The 17,588-nt window shown below is 38.8% G+C and overlaps 6 protein-coding genes across 7 annotated transcripts; 3 read left to right on the plus strand and 3 right to left on the minus strand.

Annotated features, from left to right (window-relative positions):
- Positions 1-214: 214 nt before the first annotated feature.
- LOC111004639 (NADH dehydrogenase [ubiquinone] iron-sulfur protein 4, mitochondrial) lies at positions 215-3,487 on the minus strand. Its single transcript, XM_022275732.2, has 5 exons — positions 2,643-3,487; positions 2,232-2,320; positions 1,653-1,782; positions 1,487-1,516; positions 215-529 (listed from the first exon to the last, which is right to left on the minus strand). The coding sequence occupies exons 1-5, from the start codon at positions 2,799-2,801 to the stop codon at positions 470-472; spliced, it is 468 nt and encodes a 155-aa protein (XP_022131424.1). The 5' UTR covers positions 2,802-3,487; the 3' UTR covers positions 215-469.
- A 109-nt stretch (positions 3,488-3,596) lies between these two features.
- Positions 3,597-5,996, plus strand: LOC111004637 (exocyst complex component EXO70I). Its single transcript, XM_022275729.2, has 2 exons — positions 3,597-4,385; positions 4,491-5,996. The coding sequence occupies exons 1-2, from the start codon at positions 3,597-3,599 to the stop codon at positions 5,823-5,825; spliced, it is 2,124 nt and encodes a 707-aa protein (XP_022131421.1). The 3' UTR covers positions 5,826-5,996.
- A 455-nt stretch (positions 5,997-6,451) lies between these two features.
- LOC111004638 (F-box family protein) lies at positions 6,452-8,768 on the plus strand. Its single transcript, XM_022275731.2, has 3 exons — positions 6,452-6,589; positions 6,673-7,631; positions 8,160-8,768. The coding sequence occupies exons 2-3, from the start codon at positions 6,702-6,704 to the stop codon at positions 8,616-8,618; spliced, it is 1,389 nt and encodes a 462-aa protein (XP_022131423.1). The 5' UTR covers positions 6,452-6,589; positions 6,673-6,701; the 3' UTR covers positions 8,619-8,768.
- A 746-nt stretch (positions 8,769-9,514) lies between these two features.
- Positions 9,515-11,108, minus strand: LOC111004606 (LIM domain-containing protein WLIM1). The gene is made up of 5 exons (XM_022275671.2): positions 10,663-11,108; positions 10,470-10,566; positions 10,325-10,368; positions 10,156-10,245; positions 9,515-10,058 (listed from the first exon to the last, which is right to left on the minus strand). The coding sequence occupies exons 1-5, from the start codon at positions 10,795-10,797 to the stop codon at positions 9,831-9,833; spliced, it is 594 nt and encodes a 197-aa protein (XP_022131363.1). The 5' UTR covers positions 10,798-11,108; the 3' UTR covers positions 9,515-9,830.
- A 1,307-nt stretch (positions 11,109-12,415) lies between these two features.
- Positions 12,416-15,173, minus strand: ZCW7. 2 transcript variants are annotated; one of them, XM_022275818.2, is made up of 6 exons: positions 14,591-15,173; positions 14,365-14,515; positions 13,828-13,987; positions 13,068-13,262; positions 12,758-12,909; positions 12,416-12,680 (listed from the first exon to the last, which is right to left on the minus strand). In XM_022275818.2, exons 1-5 carry the CDS (start codon positions 15,111-15,113, stop codon positions 12,904-12,906), a joined length of 1,035 nt encoding a protein of 344 aa, XP_022131510.1. In that variant the 5' UTR covers positions 15,114-15,173; the 3' UTR covers positions 12,416-12,680; positions 12,758-12,903. The 2 variants fall into 2 exon arrangements, with proteins under 2 accessions (XP_022131510.1, XP_087983411.1); XM_088127285.1 differs by lacking the exons at positions 12,416-12,680; positions 12,758-12,909 and having other exon boundaries at positions 13,101-13,262; positions 13,716-13,987.
- On the plus strand, positions 15,168-17,079 carry LOC111004688 (uncharacterized). The gene is made up of 4 exons (XM_022275819.2): positions 15,168-15,536; positions 16,171-16,276; positions 16,522-16,573; positions 16,813-17,079. Exons 1-3 carry the CDS (start codon positions 15,424-15,426, stop codon positions 16,534-16,536), a joined length of 234 nt encoding a protein of 77 aa, XP_022131511.1. The 5' UTR covers positions 15,168-15,423; the 3' UTR covers positions 16,537-16,573; positions 16,813-17,079.
- The last annotated feature ends 509 nt before the right edge of the window (positions 17,080-17,588 follow it).

The raw sequence follows: 17,588 nt of genomic DNA on the forward strand, positions 1-17,588 counted from the left end.
TATAAATAAGAATATTAAATGGAGCTATAAAGAATGTAATAGTTGGATTAAATGAAATGACAAATATTATCCTCTATTGCTATTGTATCAAATTCTGCCGAGCTACATGATAATTTTTCTCACCATACCCCCACACCCGCAACACTCAAAAACACCTTATACTTGTGTCCAATCACCACTAATAAAATACCACACTATATTTTTGAGTACGACGTATGGAAATAGACAACCTCTTGATTAGAAATATATGTGAATTACCACTGAGCTTGGTAAATACAACATACTACAAACATCCAATAAAATTTTCAAAAATAGAACAATTAGATAATACTATAAAAGTTTTAAATAAACTACCATTCTTCTAAGTTGATTTTTCAGTCTCCATATGAACAATTTCTAGACATTCCCAAATTCATTGATTTTTTCATCCATGGCTAAGACAACACCTTCCTTCGCTTGGAGTTTGAAACTAAATTTCCTCAGTTTTTGGAGGTCCTTTCCATTTGAAGTTGTCCGCATATGACTTTGGCTGTACCAGATTCAAAACAAGAAACCGAAATCAGTTGAATGAAATAGAAGCAAATTAATTATTCTCAACTGCAATATCACTATTATGGACTTGGAACCCTGTCCAAGAAAAGAATAAATGCTTACGGTTACAGAAAAGTCCAATTCTTAATTCCTAATCCTCATGAAATTAATGAAAATTAAAATGATGGTACATTTCTTGAGTATACACTATTCAATGTTTGACAACTAAGAGGGAAATGCCAAATCAGAAATACATATATATATTTAATGAGTTATTCAAATTTTTAATAGTGCCGAGGACAAGATTTGGTTCTTACCAGTAAATCAAGTATTTTCCAAGTAGTAATACAAACAACATTTCTTTCCGGTGTCAAGAAATCATAGTAACTAGCCAAATTAATGTGTACATTGCACTTGTTTTGACTAGTTTACCCATCAATAATACTCTCTATGTTTTTTAAGTGATTTCATATATTATTCTTGTTGTTTGATGCACAGACATTCAAAATAATCCAAAAAATGAAAAACTCTCACTTAAACTAAAGTTTAATCAAGATGGTGTCAAATAGAACTTCAAAGAATGTCTAATACGTTTCCTAAACTTTAGGGATCTATTAGATATAGCATTGAAAGTTTAAAGACCTACTTTTTAAAAAAGTTAATAAACTTATTAGTCCCTGTCCTAAAAGTTTTTTGGAGCAAAATTGTAATCATAATTCTAGGTTTCTAAAAAACTTGTTTGTATTATTTTGAAAATGCATAAATATAATTTACAAAATAAACTAACCTAGTAGATCTATAGGCCCTCCTTAGCTCATACGACTTAGTAAGAAAAACCACTTGACTGTTGAAGAAAGAACTTGAAGTTTTTTTGGCCAATAAAATGCTGAGAACACTAAAATGGCAGAGCAGCATAAAAGCACTGGTTTAAGGAATTAATCAACAATAATTTTACCTTGAGAATTGGTGTTTGGCGCTTCTTAACCTGCAACAGAGTTCACGGGAAAGTTCTCTCTTCAGATTACAGAACATAAATTATTCGTTCCAAATTTCAATCTTATGTGTTAAAGAAGTGTAAAAACTGAATCAATGGTAAATGATACACAAAAATTCAGTAAAACCTCGTATTGCCAACCGTGCTTTTCAGCAAATGCCATTGCAGCTTCTGCACTATCAAAACTAAGGGCTGCATCACCGACATTGGCATATGGGTCTCCTGTGGACGTCCATCCCATCAGGGGGTTTTCCCACCTAAGCAAATGGAGGAAGGGAGGTGAAGCCTCAATTCACGATATCTAATATAGTTGTGCACTAAAGAAAATGGAAACCACTTTTCAGCCCGCTATCTAGTTAATAATTGCTTCAACTTCAATTTCAACATCTTGAAAATACATAAAAACAAAACTAAAATCAAATTGAGGAGTCCAAAAGCAAGATAAACGCCAAGAAAATTAAATTTTACATGGATTTGCCAGTTCTCAGATGTTCATGACTTCACACTCTGTTTTAGTTTCTAAATATGGACTAGAAGAATGACTTGCCTCTAAGAAAAATGGTAAATGACCATATTATTAATCGTATTTAAACTACGAACAAGGCATGAAAACGAAAATAAGATAAAAATATGCATCTATTGATAAATGACAAAGATTAAAAGAATAGAAGAGTCAGTCCGGGCTATGCAATTGAAGAAATCCTACTTGTGTGTGGAGAGAAAATTAATCTTCCATTTCCCAACTTTCCCAGAGCCTTGCTGCGTGGCGGTTCTAGCAGGTGAGTAGATAATAATCTGCAATGCATAAAGGCAGACAATGAATCAGTTCCTCCATAAGTTCACATACTGATAATAATTCCACAAATCCACCATGATTAACGTTCATGCAGCAAAAATTTCCAGTAGAAAGGACCATTTTCCATCTTATCCCTAAATGGAGCTAAACCTGATTAGAGATTGTACTTGTATCTCTAACCTGACAGTTATATTTGGTTCTTCCTTTGAAAATCAACCATACAACAGAACTGCGGGAGTAAAAAAAATTCGTCCAATTTATCTGAAACAAAACTAAACAGAGAGCAACAAAATAGATCACTTGAAAATTAGAAATGCATACCCGACGACGGAGGTGGTTTTCGGGGATACCGGAGACTATCCCGATCTCCGCTGGCTTGAACTCCACCAAGGAGTCGGAAGAAAGCAATCTCCTCCAATGAACAAAAGCTGATCGATCTGAACGAGCGAGGTTGTAACTACGTAGTAGAGAGCTCGCCATCTTTTAGCTTCTGCAACCGACGAGATTCTTCAATCCTCAGAGTAATCACTGCTTTTCCATCGCATTCTTCCCGGCCATGGGTTTATAGCATTCGCGATCAGTCGTAAGAAAACGTGAAGCTTCCAGAAAGGTGATCCTCTTGACTAAAAGGCATTTGCCTTGCCCTGCCCTGCTGGAGATTTTTCGCCGAATAGCGCCAGCGCCACGTCTACAATTTCAAGAACATTCGACACAACAATAATAAAATATAAATTTATATATACGAGTTGTATATATTGCCACTTGTGTACTTAATGGGCTTGAAAATCTACTCGTGTTCATCCATTGGAGGGTTAGTTATTCAAGTAGATGAATAAGGGCGAAATTCTATCAACTCCGGAACCGACGAGAATCTCTGCTGAAAGACGCCTTTGCCAACGGCATGGAAGCCTTGCAAATAGTTGTCGAATTCAGAAAATTTTGGGTCACAGAGACCAAATTTGACAGCGTATTTTCGCGACGAAGCGTGATGATGTGATGGATGTCTTCATGCGGATGCGAAATATGGAGGTAGGAAGATTGTTTGGACTGATTCTCGAGGGGTCGCCTTCAACCGGCTCTGCATATTCTCAGCTTCTAAGTACGAGTTTTGTCCGTTTTCGATCAGTAAACGCCATTTGTACTTAGTTTACATCGGAGCTCCAGTTGGCAAATGTAATTCTTGTCGTCGTATTATGTTTTCCACCTGCATCGTGCTTGTCGCTTGATCCTTATATCTCCTCGTGTTTTTGAAGCCTGAGCGAAGGAGCAGTAACAATGGCGCCGAGGGAGGAGGAGGGCTCGAGGATGCTGAAGCTCGAAGCAGCATGTTCGAATTTGAAAACCCTCCTTCAAGCCTCAGCGAGATTGGACGAAAGCCTGGAGAAGATGGAGAAGAATCTTGATTCAATCGACGAATCGCTCGCGACGGCGTCGAGAAGCATAATGCCTCTACAGTCTCTGGCGATGACGACAAAAGCCCTCGAGACGAGGATCAATCGGGCAGTTTCGCCTGCTCTCATTCTGCTCGATACATTTAAGCGATCCGAGTTTCTCCAAAGCAAGATTCTCGCAATCTTTGCCAATCTATCGGTGGAAAAATCGCCACATGAACGCCTGAAGAAGCTAATCAAATTAGTCCACTGTGTGGATAGGCTCAATGCATCCATAAGCTTGATTAGCCAAGAGGGCGAATCGGTGGTCCAGAAACTTCAAGAGGTGGTGGAATTCTTGAGCAGGACGAAGGCCGCTGATCCGCAGCGGATACACAGATTGAGAGAGACGATGATCACTCTCAAAGCTCTGTATGAAACGGAAATTGAAGACATGAAGTTTGAGGGGTTGCTTGATGAAGCTCTGCTGAATCTGCAAGATGAACTTGAAAATATATTAAAGAATCTAAAGCATCAAAGAAAACCGAAGTTCCAAGATGGCGAGGGAGAAAAAGAAGGTGAAACAGTGGGATCTGAGATGGGAAGCGAGTTGGAGATTGAAGCTGCTAAACGAATTTCTGAAACTCTCGCTGCAAATGATTGTTTGGATATTTGCATCAATATTTACGTCAAGGTAACTAGCCATCTTTATTTAAAATAAATTCCAAACTAAAACATATTCACCAATTACTGAAGAAGAAAGATGTGGCAATTTCTAAAACTATCGTTCTTAAATCAGGTAAGATACAGAAGAGCAGCTTCAGCATTGATGCGTCTCAATCCAGTCTATCTCAAAACATATACTCCGGAAGAAATTGACAAAATGGAGTGGGAAAAATTGGACACGGCAATCTCTCTGTGGATTGAACACTTCAAGGTCGCAGCCACGAGTGTTTTGGTTTCCGAGAAGAAACTTTGTAACCAGATTTTAGGTTCAATCATGGATGGACTGATGTGGCCTGAATGCTTTGTGAAGATCGCCGATAAAATCATGGCCGTCTTCTTCCGGTTCGGGGAAGGCGTCGCCAAGAGCACCAAAGAGCCGCAGAAGCTGTTCAAGCTCTTGGACATGTTCGACTCCCTAGAAAAACTCCACGCCGGATTCTCTGATGTATTCGACGGCGAAGCCGGCTCCGAAATCCGCACACGATACAGAGAGCTGGAGAAGCTGCTCGTGCACGCGTCTAGCAAAGTTTTCTGGGATTTCGGCCTCCAAATCGAAGGCAATGCCGACGGATTTCCTCCTCCAAAAGACGGCTCGGTTCCGAAACTAGTCAGATACGCCGTCAACTACCTCAAGTACCTCGCAAGCGACAACTACAGTTGCGCCATGGCCAAAGTTCTCCAAACGCAGAGATCATGGAAGGGCGGAGTCCTCTCCAAATCCGAAGACGAGGAGAATTTGCTTAAAGACGCCTTCTCCAACGTCATGGAAGCCCTACAAAGAAACGTGGAATCCAAAAAATCGCGCTACAGAGACAAAACCTTGCTGCATATCTTCTCAATGAACACATACTGGTACATATACATGCGGATCCGAAACACAGAGCTGGGAAGATTGCTGGGCGAACAGTATATGAGAAAGAATTACAAAGCGGTGGCGGAGGAATCGGCTTACACGTACCAGATGCTATGTTGGGAGCCACTGCTTTCGGTAATGGACATGGAAGACGTGCGATTACAGAACAAGGAAACCGTGGAAGATGTAGCGAAAGCGAAAATGGAAGCGTTTGTGAAGGCTCTGAGAGAGTTCTCGCAGAAACACAGAGCGGCATACTGCATTCCGGATTTGGATTTGCGGGAGCAGTTGAAGGAGGCGACTCTGAAGATGATACTGCCGGCTTATACGGAGTTTTTCAATTTGCACTCGGCTTTGTTGCCGGGGATTGGGAAGTATTATGTGGGCCTGGAGACGATCCATGATTTTGTGGGCCGGGCCTTTGAGTTCGATCGAACGGGGAGTGGGCCTGGGCCTGGGCCGGGTGGTAAGTTGAAGCGGCGGGGTTCGGTAGATCGGATGGCGGAGCTGTCGTCGGATGGACCAATTGTGGCCGTTGGATCAGGATGGGAATAGTTGGTCGTGCGTGGAAGGTGTCTGCGTTTGTTTCGTGTTTTTGACGACCACGCAAAGCATTCCAATGTTCGTAAGGAACTGATTAAAATATTCTTTGGTCAATGGATTTTGTCAAAGATTAAAAAAAAAAAAACTAAAGAATTGTATGCTTTGTTGTCCACATTGTTCAAATGAAATAAAATTTAATTAAAATAAAAGCTGAATTTTAACATTTGAGTCAAAATAAAAATATTTTGGAGGACCAAATCAAAATTTACCGTAAAAAATTATAAGATATCTTTTATCAAATAAAGTTATATATCTCAACTAAAAAATAGGTTATTTTTTTATTTAAAATTTACCTTAGATATTAAAAGAACAAAACAACGAAACACAAGGTAGAAATAGTGTTTTCCGACTTAGAGCTTGTGGCTATTAACCACAAGGTTAAGGTTAAGTCCTCGGACTATTTGACGTTGGAATTCAATAAATCTCTAAGTAATTTTTCTATTTGGGTGGATATCTAACTTACAACTTATATTTTGGCATTAAATTGAAAGCAATTAAAATTATAATCTTTATCTAATTGATCTATTTTATTTTATTGGCCATGAAAAATGCAGTTAATTGATAATAAGCTCTGTTAAAAAAATTTGAGCTGTCTCTTGGAACACACAGAAAAAGCTTGAGTCGGTTACCTGTGGCAATCTCCAAAGGCATCTTCGATTTGAGAGAATAATTCCATACTCCCAGAAGGAATCTTCGAATTAGCTTCCACTTTTCAGGTTTGCTCTATCCTCAAGCACAGGAAAGTTCCAACTGGTCACCGAAGTTTGTTTGTTTGGCTAATTTCATTGGGAAAATCCAGGACCGAATTTTACGAGGAAGACTGAGAACATGGTGAATCTGAGCTCCGAATTCGACGAAATGGGTTCCTTCTCCTTCACCGATTTTCCGGAAGATGTCCAGTTATGCATCCTCTCCTTCCTCTCCCCCTCCGATATTGCGACTTTCTCCTGCACATCGAAGAGATTCGTCTCTCTCTGCAGAAATGATCGGAAACTGTGGTTTACTATGTGCGATCGCAGATGGGGTTCCAAGACTCAGATCAAGAACTGGGGAAAAGGAAACATCGCCTACAGGTTACTCTATAAAACTCTTCATCAGTGGGAGAATTTGATCGGTTTTTGGCGTCGGAGTGGCCCGTCGACGATCGGCGTCTCATCCCCGCCGTTGGTGTTCTTCGAATGGGGCCCAGATTTTCTCGCTGGCTCTAGGGTTTCTCCGTCGAAGAACGGAACTTACAGCGTGATTAAATCTCCCTTCTTATGGATGGGCCTCTCTCCAGAAGGTCAGGTTATGAATTTTATCGACCCCGATGGCCGTTCTGAGTTCTCGGGGAAATTCGCGGATTGGGGAGAATCCGATTGCGATCTGGTTCCTATCGATGTGAGCTTCATGGGGAAAAATCATTTTGTTATCGAGGAAAACCTAACATTCGCATATCCGAATTCCCCAGAACAAGGGAAAAAGGGATTCCGCCGGAGTTCAAGCTCCGCCAATTTGCGGGCGGAGGACGCTGTGGCCGCCACAACCGACGTGAACGGAGTGGAGATTGGCTCTCCGGGAAGCTTACCGGACCGGTTGATGTCAGAAATTTATCAGCATTTTGCGAATAGAACCAGTCCGGGAGGGGATAGAGCCTCAAGGAGGCAGAGGAGGAGGGAGAAGGAAAGGCTAGGAAAGAGGAAGTGGGAACCAGAGCATTTCGTTAAAATTGTCAATTGCTCGCCCACACCATCGCGGCCATTACAGGGCTTGTGGAAGGTGTGGTCTCCCTCTCTTACCTCCTTGTGTTTATATATTCTTTTGGAACAGTTCTGTTTGTTTTTTGGGGAACTTTTGAGATTCCAAGAGCTGCTTTTTACAACTAGCTTGATGTACAACAAAATATTAAACACACTGCTGTAAAAACCTGAGAATTTAATAGTATAGAAACACGTAAACCATCTGGTTTCAGAAAATGTAGGTGGGTTCATTGACATTTCCATTTCTCTATAGCTGATGTAATCACTTTTGAGTTCTGGACGTTTGTTTCTTCTGAGTAACAGCATCATAAGATTTACATCTTTGTTAACGTATTAGCTGACCTGATTGAGGAAACATGCTCTGTTTTCTGTAGACTTGGAATAAGTTGTTAATGAAACACTAACATGAATATTATTGTTTATAATTGTTAGAACTTAAAACAGCTTAATTGTGTCTGTTGATATTGATTTTACTCTTGGGAGTGGTACAAAAGTAAGAGCTGGTTATGTGAGATGATTTAGCATGGATTCCTATTTCCTCCTGCAGGGAATTAGTGATGATATGAGCATGGATTTCTACCTTGTTGTATATGATGATATTGGTGGCATTGCCTGTCGGAGAGTTGGGGACTCGTCCGAACAAGTCTCTAGTTATGCTCCCGTGTTTTGGACATCAAATCCTACATTCTTGGAGTCTCCATTCTCCCTGGTGGAAGAATATTTGCACGACTGTCGAATACATGTTCGGCCACTAGCAGCCAATGACATTGATGAGCTAGTTCCTTCAATTGAAAACAAAACAATTTCCCGCATTCTTTGTGTCAACTCCAGCTATGATCTAGTCCTACCAGACCTGGCTGGAAGTACTCCAAATCCTCGGAATGTGGAGGGGAGAATTTGGGAGTACAGTAATGGCACTTTCGGGTTTGGTTTCCTTAGGGATAATTTTATTATAGACCTGAAGCACATAGCTCAAAATGGTTCGATTCTGGATACCGTGGAATAATGTATTCATTGATTCTTCTTCTCTTAGCTAACATTGTTGTGATCTGATGAATTCTTTGGCCAAGAATAATCTTTGTACAATGTACAGATTGATTATGGATTGTTCATATGCCAGAAGTCGACAAATACAATGTTCTTTGTTTCTCTTTCATATAGGCTGAATGGTGGGCTCAAAACAACGTTTCTACTTTCTACCCATTTAGGGTGTGTTTGGGAGTAATGGTAGAATGAGTGATTTTGAAAAAAGATATTTAAGTATAATTGATTTCTAAAATCATTATCTAACTTATATTTAATCAATTTAAAGTGATTTTAAGCTTTCTTAAAATCAATTTTTTAATTTGCTTAACATGATCATCAAATGGAAAGGGGAGTGATTTTGACAATGGCAATGGCAAAAGTGATTTTAATTATGTTAAAATCACTCCCAAATGCTTCCTTAATTTTCTAACCTGTTTCATTTTTCACGATGGAAGCTCTGTTTGTTTCTTTGATCAAAAAAAAAAAAAAAATTCATTCCTGTTTCATTTTTCTAGATGGAAGCTCTGTTTGTTTCTTTGATTATAAAAAAAAGTTTTCTAACCTAAAACGTTGTAAGGTTGGGGCTGTGAGATTAGCCAAAAGAGATAGTAGCCAATGTCAGGATAAACTCCCATCCTTCAGAACGAGGACTTTACAACTAAATGAAACGAATAGCCCAATGGGACCTACCCTCTTTTTTTTCTTTTTCCTGATTTGAGGGAATTCTATCGAGTTCAGTCCCCCTTTTTCTCTTTTGATTTGAGAGAATCATATTGAGTTCTTACACTTTCAGGTCTACAACTTTGTTCTATCTTATTATTATGGAATGAACCTAATCTAGAATACGTTTACATGAAAAAAAATACAGAATAAACATGGTGAATATATGTGTATAATTATTAGCATCCATTGGAATTGACAGGAATACGATTCAAACACACAAACATGCCACTCTTCTTCAACATGCAAAATGGTGAAAATCAAACAGATCTTGTCATCTGTTTGAGCATGTTATTTGAATATTCAAGAAACAGGCAGGCTAAAAACACACTTTTAACAGGAAACACTATGGATGCTGGTACTTCTCTTAGTACATAGCCTTAAAAAAGATAAGGGTTCCCCTTCATCTTGTCTGATGAAGGTGAAAGCAGATTCTGAACAGCGGGAAGAGAAAGCTTGATGATTCTGCAGATCAGGCCTCAGAAGCCACCTCTCCACCATTGATTTTCTCCCTTGCTGTTATCTTTTCGTGGTCTCCTTCAAGCTGACTCAAGTTTCCCTTCTCCTTGATCAGCTGGATATGGTGGTGCTTGCAGTAAAGCCGCCCCTCATGAGCAATATAATTCGAAGGGCTGATCGTGCATCCTCCATGGCAGCATTTGAAGCAGCTTTTATGGTAAGGAGTTCCATTCACCGTAACCTTGAAGCAGAAACCATTTACAGAGGTTGGATATTCCCATTCAGCATATGAAATGAAATCCAGGAGGAAGAACAAAACATCTGTAGATTGTTGTTACCTTTTCTGTCGGATAGACGGTGTTATTACAGCCGAGACATTTATCTCTAGTTCCGCCAAACATGCTAGCAACCTTGTTTGCTGTCGGTTTCTGTCGATGCACTTTCAAGATCAATGGGAGAAATAGAAGAAATTCTACAGGTAACAGGCTCAAGCAAACATGGAATTACCTCGCCATCGATCGGTTTCTCTGGTTTCACGATCTTGGGTGTCCCTAGAAACACGAAAAGAAACCGAAATGGTTTGATAATAGCCAGAGAATTAACAACAAAAACTGAAGAATCAGATCCGTCCAACACAGCTTATGATCTGTACCTTCAAAGCTTTTGTCAAGACTTCCAGTCCTCTTAAAGAGCTGATCAAAGTGCGGCCTGCAATAAAGCACCCCCTCAAAGGAATTGTAGTTGCTGAGCTGAAAACAGATCAACAACTTCAGCTTCAAAGTTTCATCTCCTTCATCAATCACAGACAAAAAAGAGACAAAAAAAAAAAGAACCAGTGCTTTTACCTTGAGAGTTCCTTTGCAATGGTGGCATCTGAAACAGGCTTTGTGGTAGATGCGGTTATCGGCAGTCAACTTGTCGACGAGATAGACGGTCTTTTCGCAAGCCATACATTTCTGGGTTGTGCCTGCAAATGCCATAGTTTTGGAGTTGTCTTCACCAGAAGAATAAAGATCTCTTCTTCTCTGTGGAGGCTTACAGTGGAAGAAGTGAGCTTTGTTCAGAAGAATGGGGAGGTTAAGCCAGAGGATATATAGATGGATTAATGTCAGTGGGGAAGCAAACAATCAATTTCGTTGGATCTTGGGAGCAGACCCAACAACTTGTTTCTTTGATAAAATGCCTCAACCTGTAGCTGTCTTTGAGATCAAATCAGTAAAAAATTAAAGGGAAAGAAATCTCAAATTGAATGATGAGAGGTACGTGGACAATAGCTTTATTTGGGATTCATTGATGAGTTTCCTAGTTAAAAATACATTTGTTTTAGTACTGATTAATAATTGGAGATGTTTTTGAAAAAAATGTTTAAATTATACTTGGGTTTTTCCATTTTTGAATGTTTAAACTAATAAACCATTTTGATTTGTGAGGCTGAATTTATGCGATATTATCTAATAGAATTGTGGGACCATATAGACTTGTGTTTTAAGTTATATCTTTAAGTCTAGTTTTTAGAGTTGAAAATAAGTGACCAAAGGTCTGTTGAAATACAAAAAAAATTGAATTCTCAAAGTTGACAGAGAATGAGAAATTATGAAAGTTTCGAGACACAGCAAAACTTAAACAGAAGTCTTTTAAATTTTAGTGAAGAGTTCAAAATCTATTTTTAGAAGTAGATGTCCAAACTCTAAACCCTCTTTCTATTTCTGATCTCTGTATGGAAATATGTTCTTAAAAGTTGTTCAGCTGAAAAAAGAATTTCTTCATTAAAATACTGTTTTTCATTTTTAAAACAGAATACTTTATTGAAACCCAACTTCCATATCGACCCACAAGTTCAACAAAAATAAAGGTACAAATTTATGATCAAAGTTCAAACAGATCTTTTAACTCATTTGATCAGTATTCAGTATAAACACTGTTAAAAATATAAAATTTTCCTTTTTTAAAGCTCTCTTGGGCATATCAAATCTTAATTTGACATTTCATCTACATATTATTAAAATAAATAAATAAATAAAGGAGTCATAAAAGGCAAATGTTCAAGCTCTGTTCCTTCCTTGAAAAAACAGAAAGAAAGAATGGAGATGGCATTTGCTGTAAAGGAAGTGAAACCAGAGGGGCCATGAGTTTGAAAAGCTCAGCTGGTGGCCTGCCTGCTTCCCAACTTCGAAAAGCTTCCTTTCTTCATCATTACAGTGACACTTTCTTCATTTGTAAGGCTCGACATTAAAGCTGTTAAAATAATATCACAAACCAATAACGACCCATCATCCTCCTATCAATATTATACACCAAAAAAATGCAAATCCAAAGCTAATAATGCTACAGCTCACCCAGTGCCCTAAATACTTCACTTGGTCTGCAACAAATGCCCTTTCTCACCTACATTTTGTAATGTAAACTTTAGTTTGTACTTTGCAACACACCGCACATGCGAACAAGAGTGTATCATAACTGCAGGTGTTTGCGACTCAAAGTCAGAGAACTGGTCCTAAGTAGCCATCATAGTTTTGAATAAATCACGGTTTCCTCTTTTGCTTGCTGTTCTCAGGCAACCCATTTAAGTCATAATTGTTATTCAATCACATCTTACCATTATTGAACGTGGATTGTTAATCATATTTCATATCATAATTACTTAGGATTAAGTGTAAAAGATTTGCTGCCAGATCCTCCAAGAAAGGAACAAATAATTAAAAGGTCTTGCAAACTAAACAGACTATATAAGAAAAGATCTCAGGTCCTGGTAAAACAAAGTTTTCATGTCTCCTCTCTGAGAAATATGTTACTTGCTCCAGCCATTTTCTTAAACATTTATACAAGATTATCTCAGGCCAAGGGACTGGAGATATATGTGGGCCTGTGGCAGAAAGAAAGAAGATATTAGGACAAATATGATGCAACAAATCATCCTGCAATGCGAGGAGAGAGCATTACATTGTAGATTTTTGTGTGAGAAACAGAAGTCAGATTGTCATTACGAATTGCAGAAAACCATTTACGCCTGCAAGAGGAGCTACTCCAAGTAATGCCAGAAGCAAACTTCAAGCTTACACTGAGGAAATCTACAGAGTTCACTTCTCCTATTCCTGGTATGGGGAGAAATATATCAATTTTCGAGAGGTTGATTTATAATAATCATTAAGGAATATTTTTGATAGAATACAAATGGAAAAACAAATCAAAGTTTCTCTAACTACCATAATTTTTTTTTTGTTGCAAATTGATTCACTAGCTGATCACTAACCTTGAACCTCTTTCGCCGTGAATCATCAGGAATGGAGCCTGAGTACCGATGACGTCTTAAGGCTTCATTCTTATATTGTCCTCCGGCCATTTCCTGCATTCTGCTGCCATCACCCTGTGTCTGATTTCTTGAGTATTGGGTAAAACCATCCTTGTCCCAGGTAACCTCGTAATCAGCCCAGAGACGAGATCCTTGCTACAATAGGCAATTAGAGTTAGTAATAAGAAGTATATCTAGTCTATTGTGAGAACACCCAAAGATTTTCTCTTTCTGCATATATCCTTTTTTTATTTTGGTATATCTGTAAAAGAAATCAATTTCTTACAAAACAGGGGGAGAGAGCCTCAACCCGAAAGGAAGTTAAATAAAACTCATCATGCAGACACAGAAAGGATTCTAAATATATCAGAATCCTTTGTAACTTCAATCATCAATGAAATTCCTTTGTTTCTGTATGTGTGAGAGGGTATGTAATATCAGACTTCTACCAATGACAACGTTACATCTTACCATCATACTACCTGTACTACCTTAACCGTTTTAACTAGTATAATGATATAAATTATCGCCATCTTACAGTAAGGAATCAGTTGTGATTTGTCATTATACATTGGATAAGAGTGATCTTTCAATTCTATGGCTGGCTACCTGCCAAAGGTATCAGGGGCAAGAGGCTACGAGATATGACAGGAAAATTAGCCAAGCAACTCCGAATGACTTGATTATAAAATACATCCTTTGTAGAGAAGTAATTTCCAACCTTCTGCAAGGAGCGACCAGACAACACCTTTAGAGCATTATAGAAGTCCCTGTGTTTCTCAAACTGAACTGTTATTTTACAGTGTAGACCTGAAATTATGCCTTCTCCATCCTCATTGCCATCCTTACCAAAATCATCATCCACAGCAATATTCAGGTTCCTATAAAGAGTATATTAAAGGGGAAAACGTGATGATGATGAATGATAATGAAACCAAGCAACAGAAGAACAATATGTAACTAAAACTAAAGTCGTCAACTTCAAATGCTGGAACGCAATGCATCCACTATACCACACCTACACGTATTAGAACAAGCTAAATCAGATGACCTCTGGGTTCCTACAATTATACGGAGCCAGCAATCAATGAACTAGTTCATTGAATTGACCTCAATACTATACCGTAAGGTAGTATAAAAGATCAAAAAGAAAAGATGAAGATTATGAATAAACCAAACATGACATGCAAAAATAAAAGGGAAAGAGCTCGAAGAAGAAATAAGCAGATGTTTAATCAGAGACAAAACAATCGCAAACCTTATCCTTCCAAACGTGGAAAAGATGGTGTGTGTAACCAACATGGAGGGCTTGGACGAAACCCGAGGCTCAGCGAACCACCTTGATGGTGTACCTCTCAAGATAATGGTATCAGGTCCATGGCTCCCACTTCTCGAATATCCTGAGGCACCTTCAGGACAATTACAGACCAAAGCTCAATGCCAAAACACCAGAAACAAATTAAGATACACTGAAAATCGCTTACCACGATTCCCAAATGCATAAAAATCCTCCCAAGCTTTCTTCATTCCCTCAAAATTATCAGATTCCGGTATAACGACAGCGAGTTTGAACTTGAACCCCTCAAGATTCAGCTCAATCCCATCCAATTTGTCAACCAGGTATCGTCTCCAATCCAAAAACTTCTTCTCCAACACCGTCACTTCCTCTTCTTCCTCCTCATATTTCTTCCAAGCATTTCTCAAAAACCTAAGATCCCGTACGAAGAGAGTGCCACGAGCAAGTGGATCTTCGCGCTTGCGTGTCTTAAGTTTTTTAATACGTTTGATCACCAAGTCCTCCTCAGGGACAATAACTGGAACCGAAAGCGAAGACTTGAGAAAGTCAATGAGAGCTCGCTTCAACTTCCACTCATCAAGGGATTTACTCACCGAAGGGCTCGACGGATACACTGTGAAATTGAGTTTCAGGCGCGGCACGAGCGTAAGTCCACTCTCCATTTCCAACATTTCCATAGGAGGAAGCGATTCCAACGGCTTGACCATCATTCTCGGTCCTCTCTCCTCACAGAGCTTTAACTGTTACTAAATTAGGGTTTCGACTTCGAGACGAACTCACGAACGACGAGAAGAAGAACGATAACTTACACGACGCCGTTCCAGACTCCATCAATACGGCGTCGTATCAAGGTGGCAGCGGGAAATGACGTGGCGGCGTCAGATGACGTTACAGGTGTGTAACGTGATCCTGACCGTCGAATAAAAATACGAATTCCAAGAAAGTCAAAATCGATGGTGAAAATACCGAATCGGGACTTTTGGGGGAAACCCAAAACGCTGGCGTCGGCGAGCGCAAGCGATGGGGCAATGCTTAGGTTGCCTCGACGAAGGCCAAAAGCAACAGAGACAAGAGGAAGAAAGATTGTCCTCCGTCGAAGCTCGCGCCAAAGCTGCTGAAGCCGCTCAGAGAAGGCAAGTTCTTTCCCCTCACCTTTAACTTTCATTCAGAATTTCTGGATTTCTGGACAATTCTTTTTCAATTAGAACAGCTTAAGCTTATCATGTTGGTTAGGGCTTTCCTTGATCGTTGTGTTCTTCTGTCATATCAGCGTTAATTATTTAGGTCTGGGGTGTAACAGTTCCGCAGGGAAATGATTTATTGATCTTTTGTCGCAAAACATGAAACTGTATATGAAAATGAAATTGTGAAACCATTTATTCAAGTCTCGTTCAAATTTCAGAAACTATAAAAATGTGGCTTTCAAAATCTTATTTTTTGTTTTTGAAATTAGACTAATATTAAAGAAAAAACAAAAAACAAAAATATGTTCAGGTTAGTAGAGCTAACTTTTTTTGCTTGAAACAAAATTCTGAGTAAACGAGTGGAAGAAAGCAGGATAAAGAAGCTTGGCGTACTCAAATTTGAGACGAGTTGGTTGCTCCCACCAATTTTGTCCCTAAAATTCACTTTGGCATGCATTAGTTGCCTATTCATGTACTATTGAAGCACTTCTGTTCTGGATAATTTTTTAGAAGAAGTTCGAATATCAAATTAGGAACTTTCATCCCTGTTTTTTAATAAAATAAGTGATATAAATATTTGCAGGCAAGAAGAATTTGAAAAGTCTGCTGCAGGAAGAGCTGCACGTGCTCAGATGGCAGCAAATGCAAAGCAATCTGCCAACACTAACAGAGGAGAACCAGTTCTTAAGGTCATTCAAATACCAGTTGTTCTTGTTGTTTGTTTATTAACAGTATATTAAATAGGGTCGATTATATTTATTTTATGTACTGTGGTTGGTGACATAGCTTAATCAATCCCATTATACATCCACCGGATAAGTTTTTTCACTTTAGACGCAAATTATCGGAGCGTGTCAATGATAGACCTTGTTTGCAAACTATGGATAACATAGCAAGTGAATTTAAAACTTTCTTCTTGTTGTTGTGGATGCAGTGGAGTATGGGTTGAGGTCGTGCTCTCTTGTTGGCTTCATATCTTTTTTGCTGTAAGTGAATTTTCTGGCAGCTATGTCTATCATTGTCAGATTAGTGAAGTTCGTAATACTAAGACCTATGCCAGAATGGAAGTCCTATATTTTCTTTATCTCAATACCTCATTTACAAGAATAAATGTAAAATTGTTATAATCTCTACTTCATGTAATTTTGACTTCTATTTCCCCTAGCATTACAATATGATGAATCTCGTTCAATTCCAAACTAAGAAGCAAATTTTAATCGTGCAGTGTTAATGAAAGGAAGATTATATAGGCCGCTTTCCTGTGCTCCTGTTGTGCCAAGCAACTTGTCTATACCCCCAAGTCTCCAAGGCAGAAGTTCTTGGAAGAAACTGCACTCTTGTATTTGTTATTCATGAATCAAGGAAAACAATAAGTGTGCAAACTTGTATTCTTTGACACTTATCTTCCATGTAAATTTTACTCTAACTTGTCATCTCTATATTTACATATCATATATATGCAGTTACTGTACAGAAACTTTTCCTGGACCAACTCCCTTGTTTCACTCTCTTGAAGAAAACTGGTCTCTGATGATTATCAACTAAGGCATTATGCCCGAAAATAAACTCTCACATAAATAAAAGTCTCAGAACTTTTTTCTTTTTTCTAACAAGATGCTACTTAATCTTTTAGATAAGGATCATCTTGTATCAGGATGGAGAATATGTTAAGCTCAAAATGGTTTGTTTTTTCTTTGTTCGAACTTGCTGTTGATATCGTTGGCATTTACACGTTATCTGATCAGACTTGAGAGTGGTTCGTTGGTTCAAAATCCTGCAATCATCTCAAGTCCCAACCAAGGATTGAAGCTTGCTGAGCTCGGTAACAAGATTCCAAATTTTTAGATTGCGAGTCAATTTTGATAATTTTGGATGTTGTCTAGTTTTCCTAACTACAGGTTACCTGTTGCTATCAGAAATCAGGCCTTGGTGGGTTCACCAGACTGGTAAATGACTGGTGTTTCCTTTGACAAATCAGGTGGTTTGACTGATGAGCAGTCA

The sequence above is a fragment of the Momordica charantia genome (assembly GCF_013281855.1).
Source record: "Momordica charantia cultivar OHB3-1 chromosome 8 unlocalized genomic scaffold, Mcharantia_2.0 BLBB01000008.1, whole genome shotgun sequence".
Taxonomy (NCBI): Eukaryota; Viridiplantae; Streptophyta; class Magnoliopsida; order Cucurbitales; family Cucurbitaceae; genus Momordica; species Momordica charantia.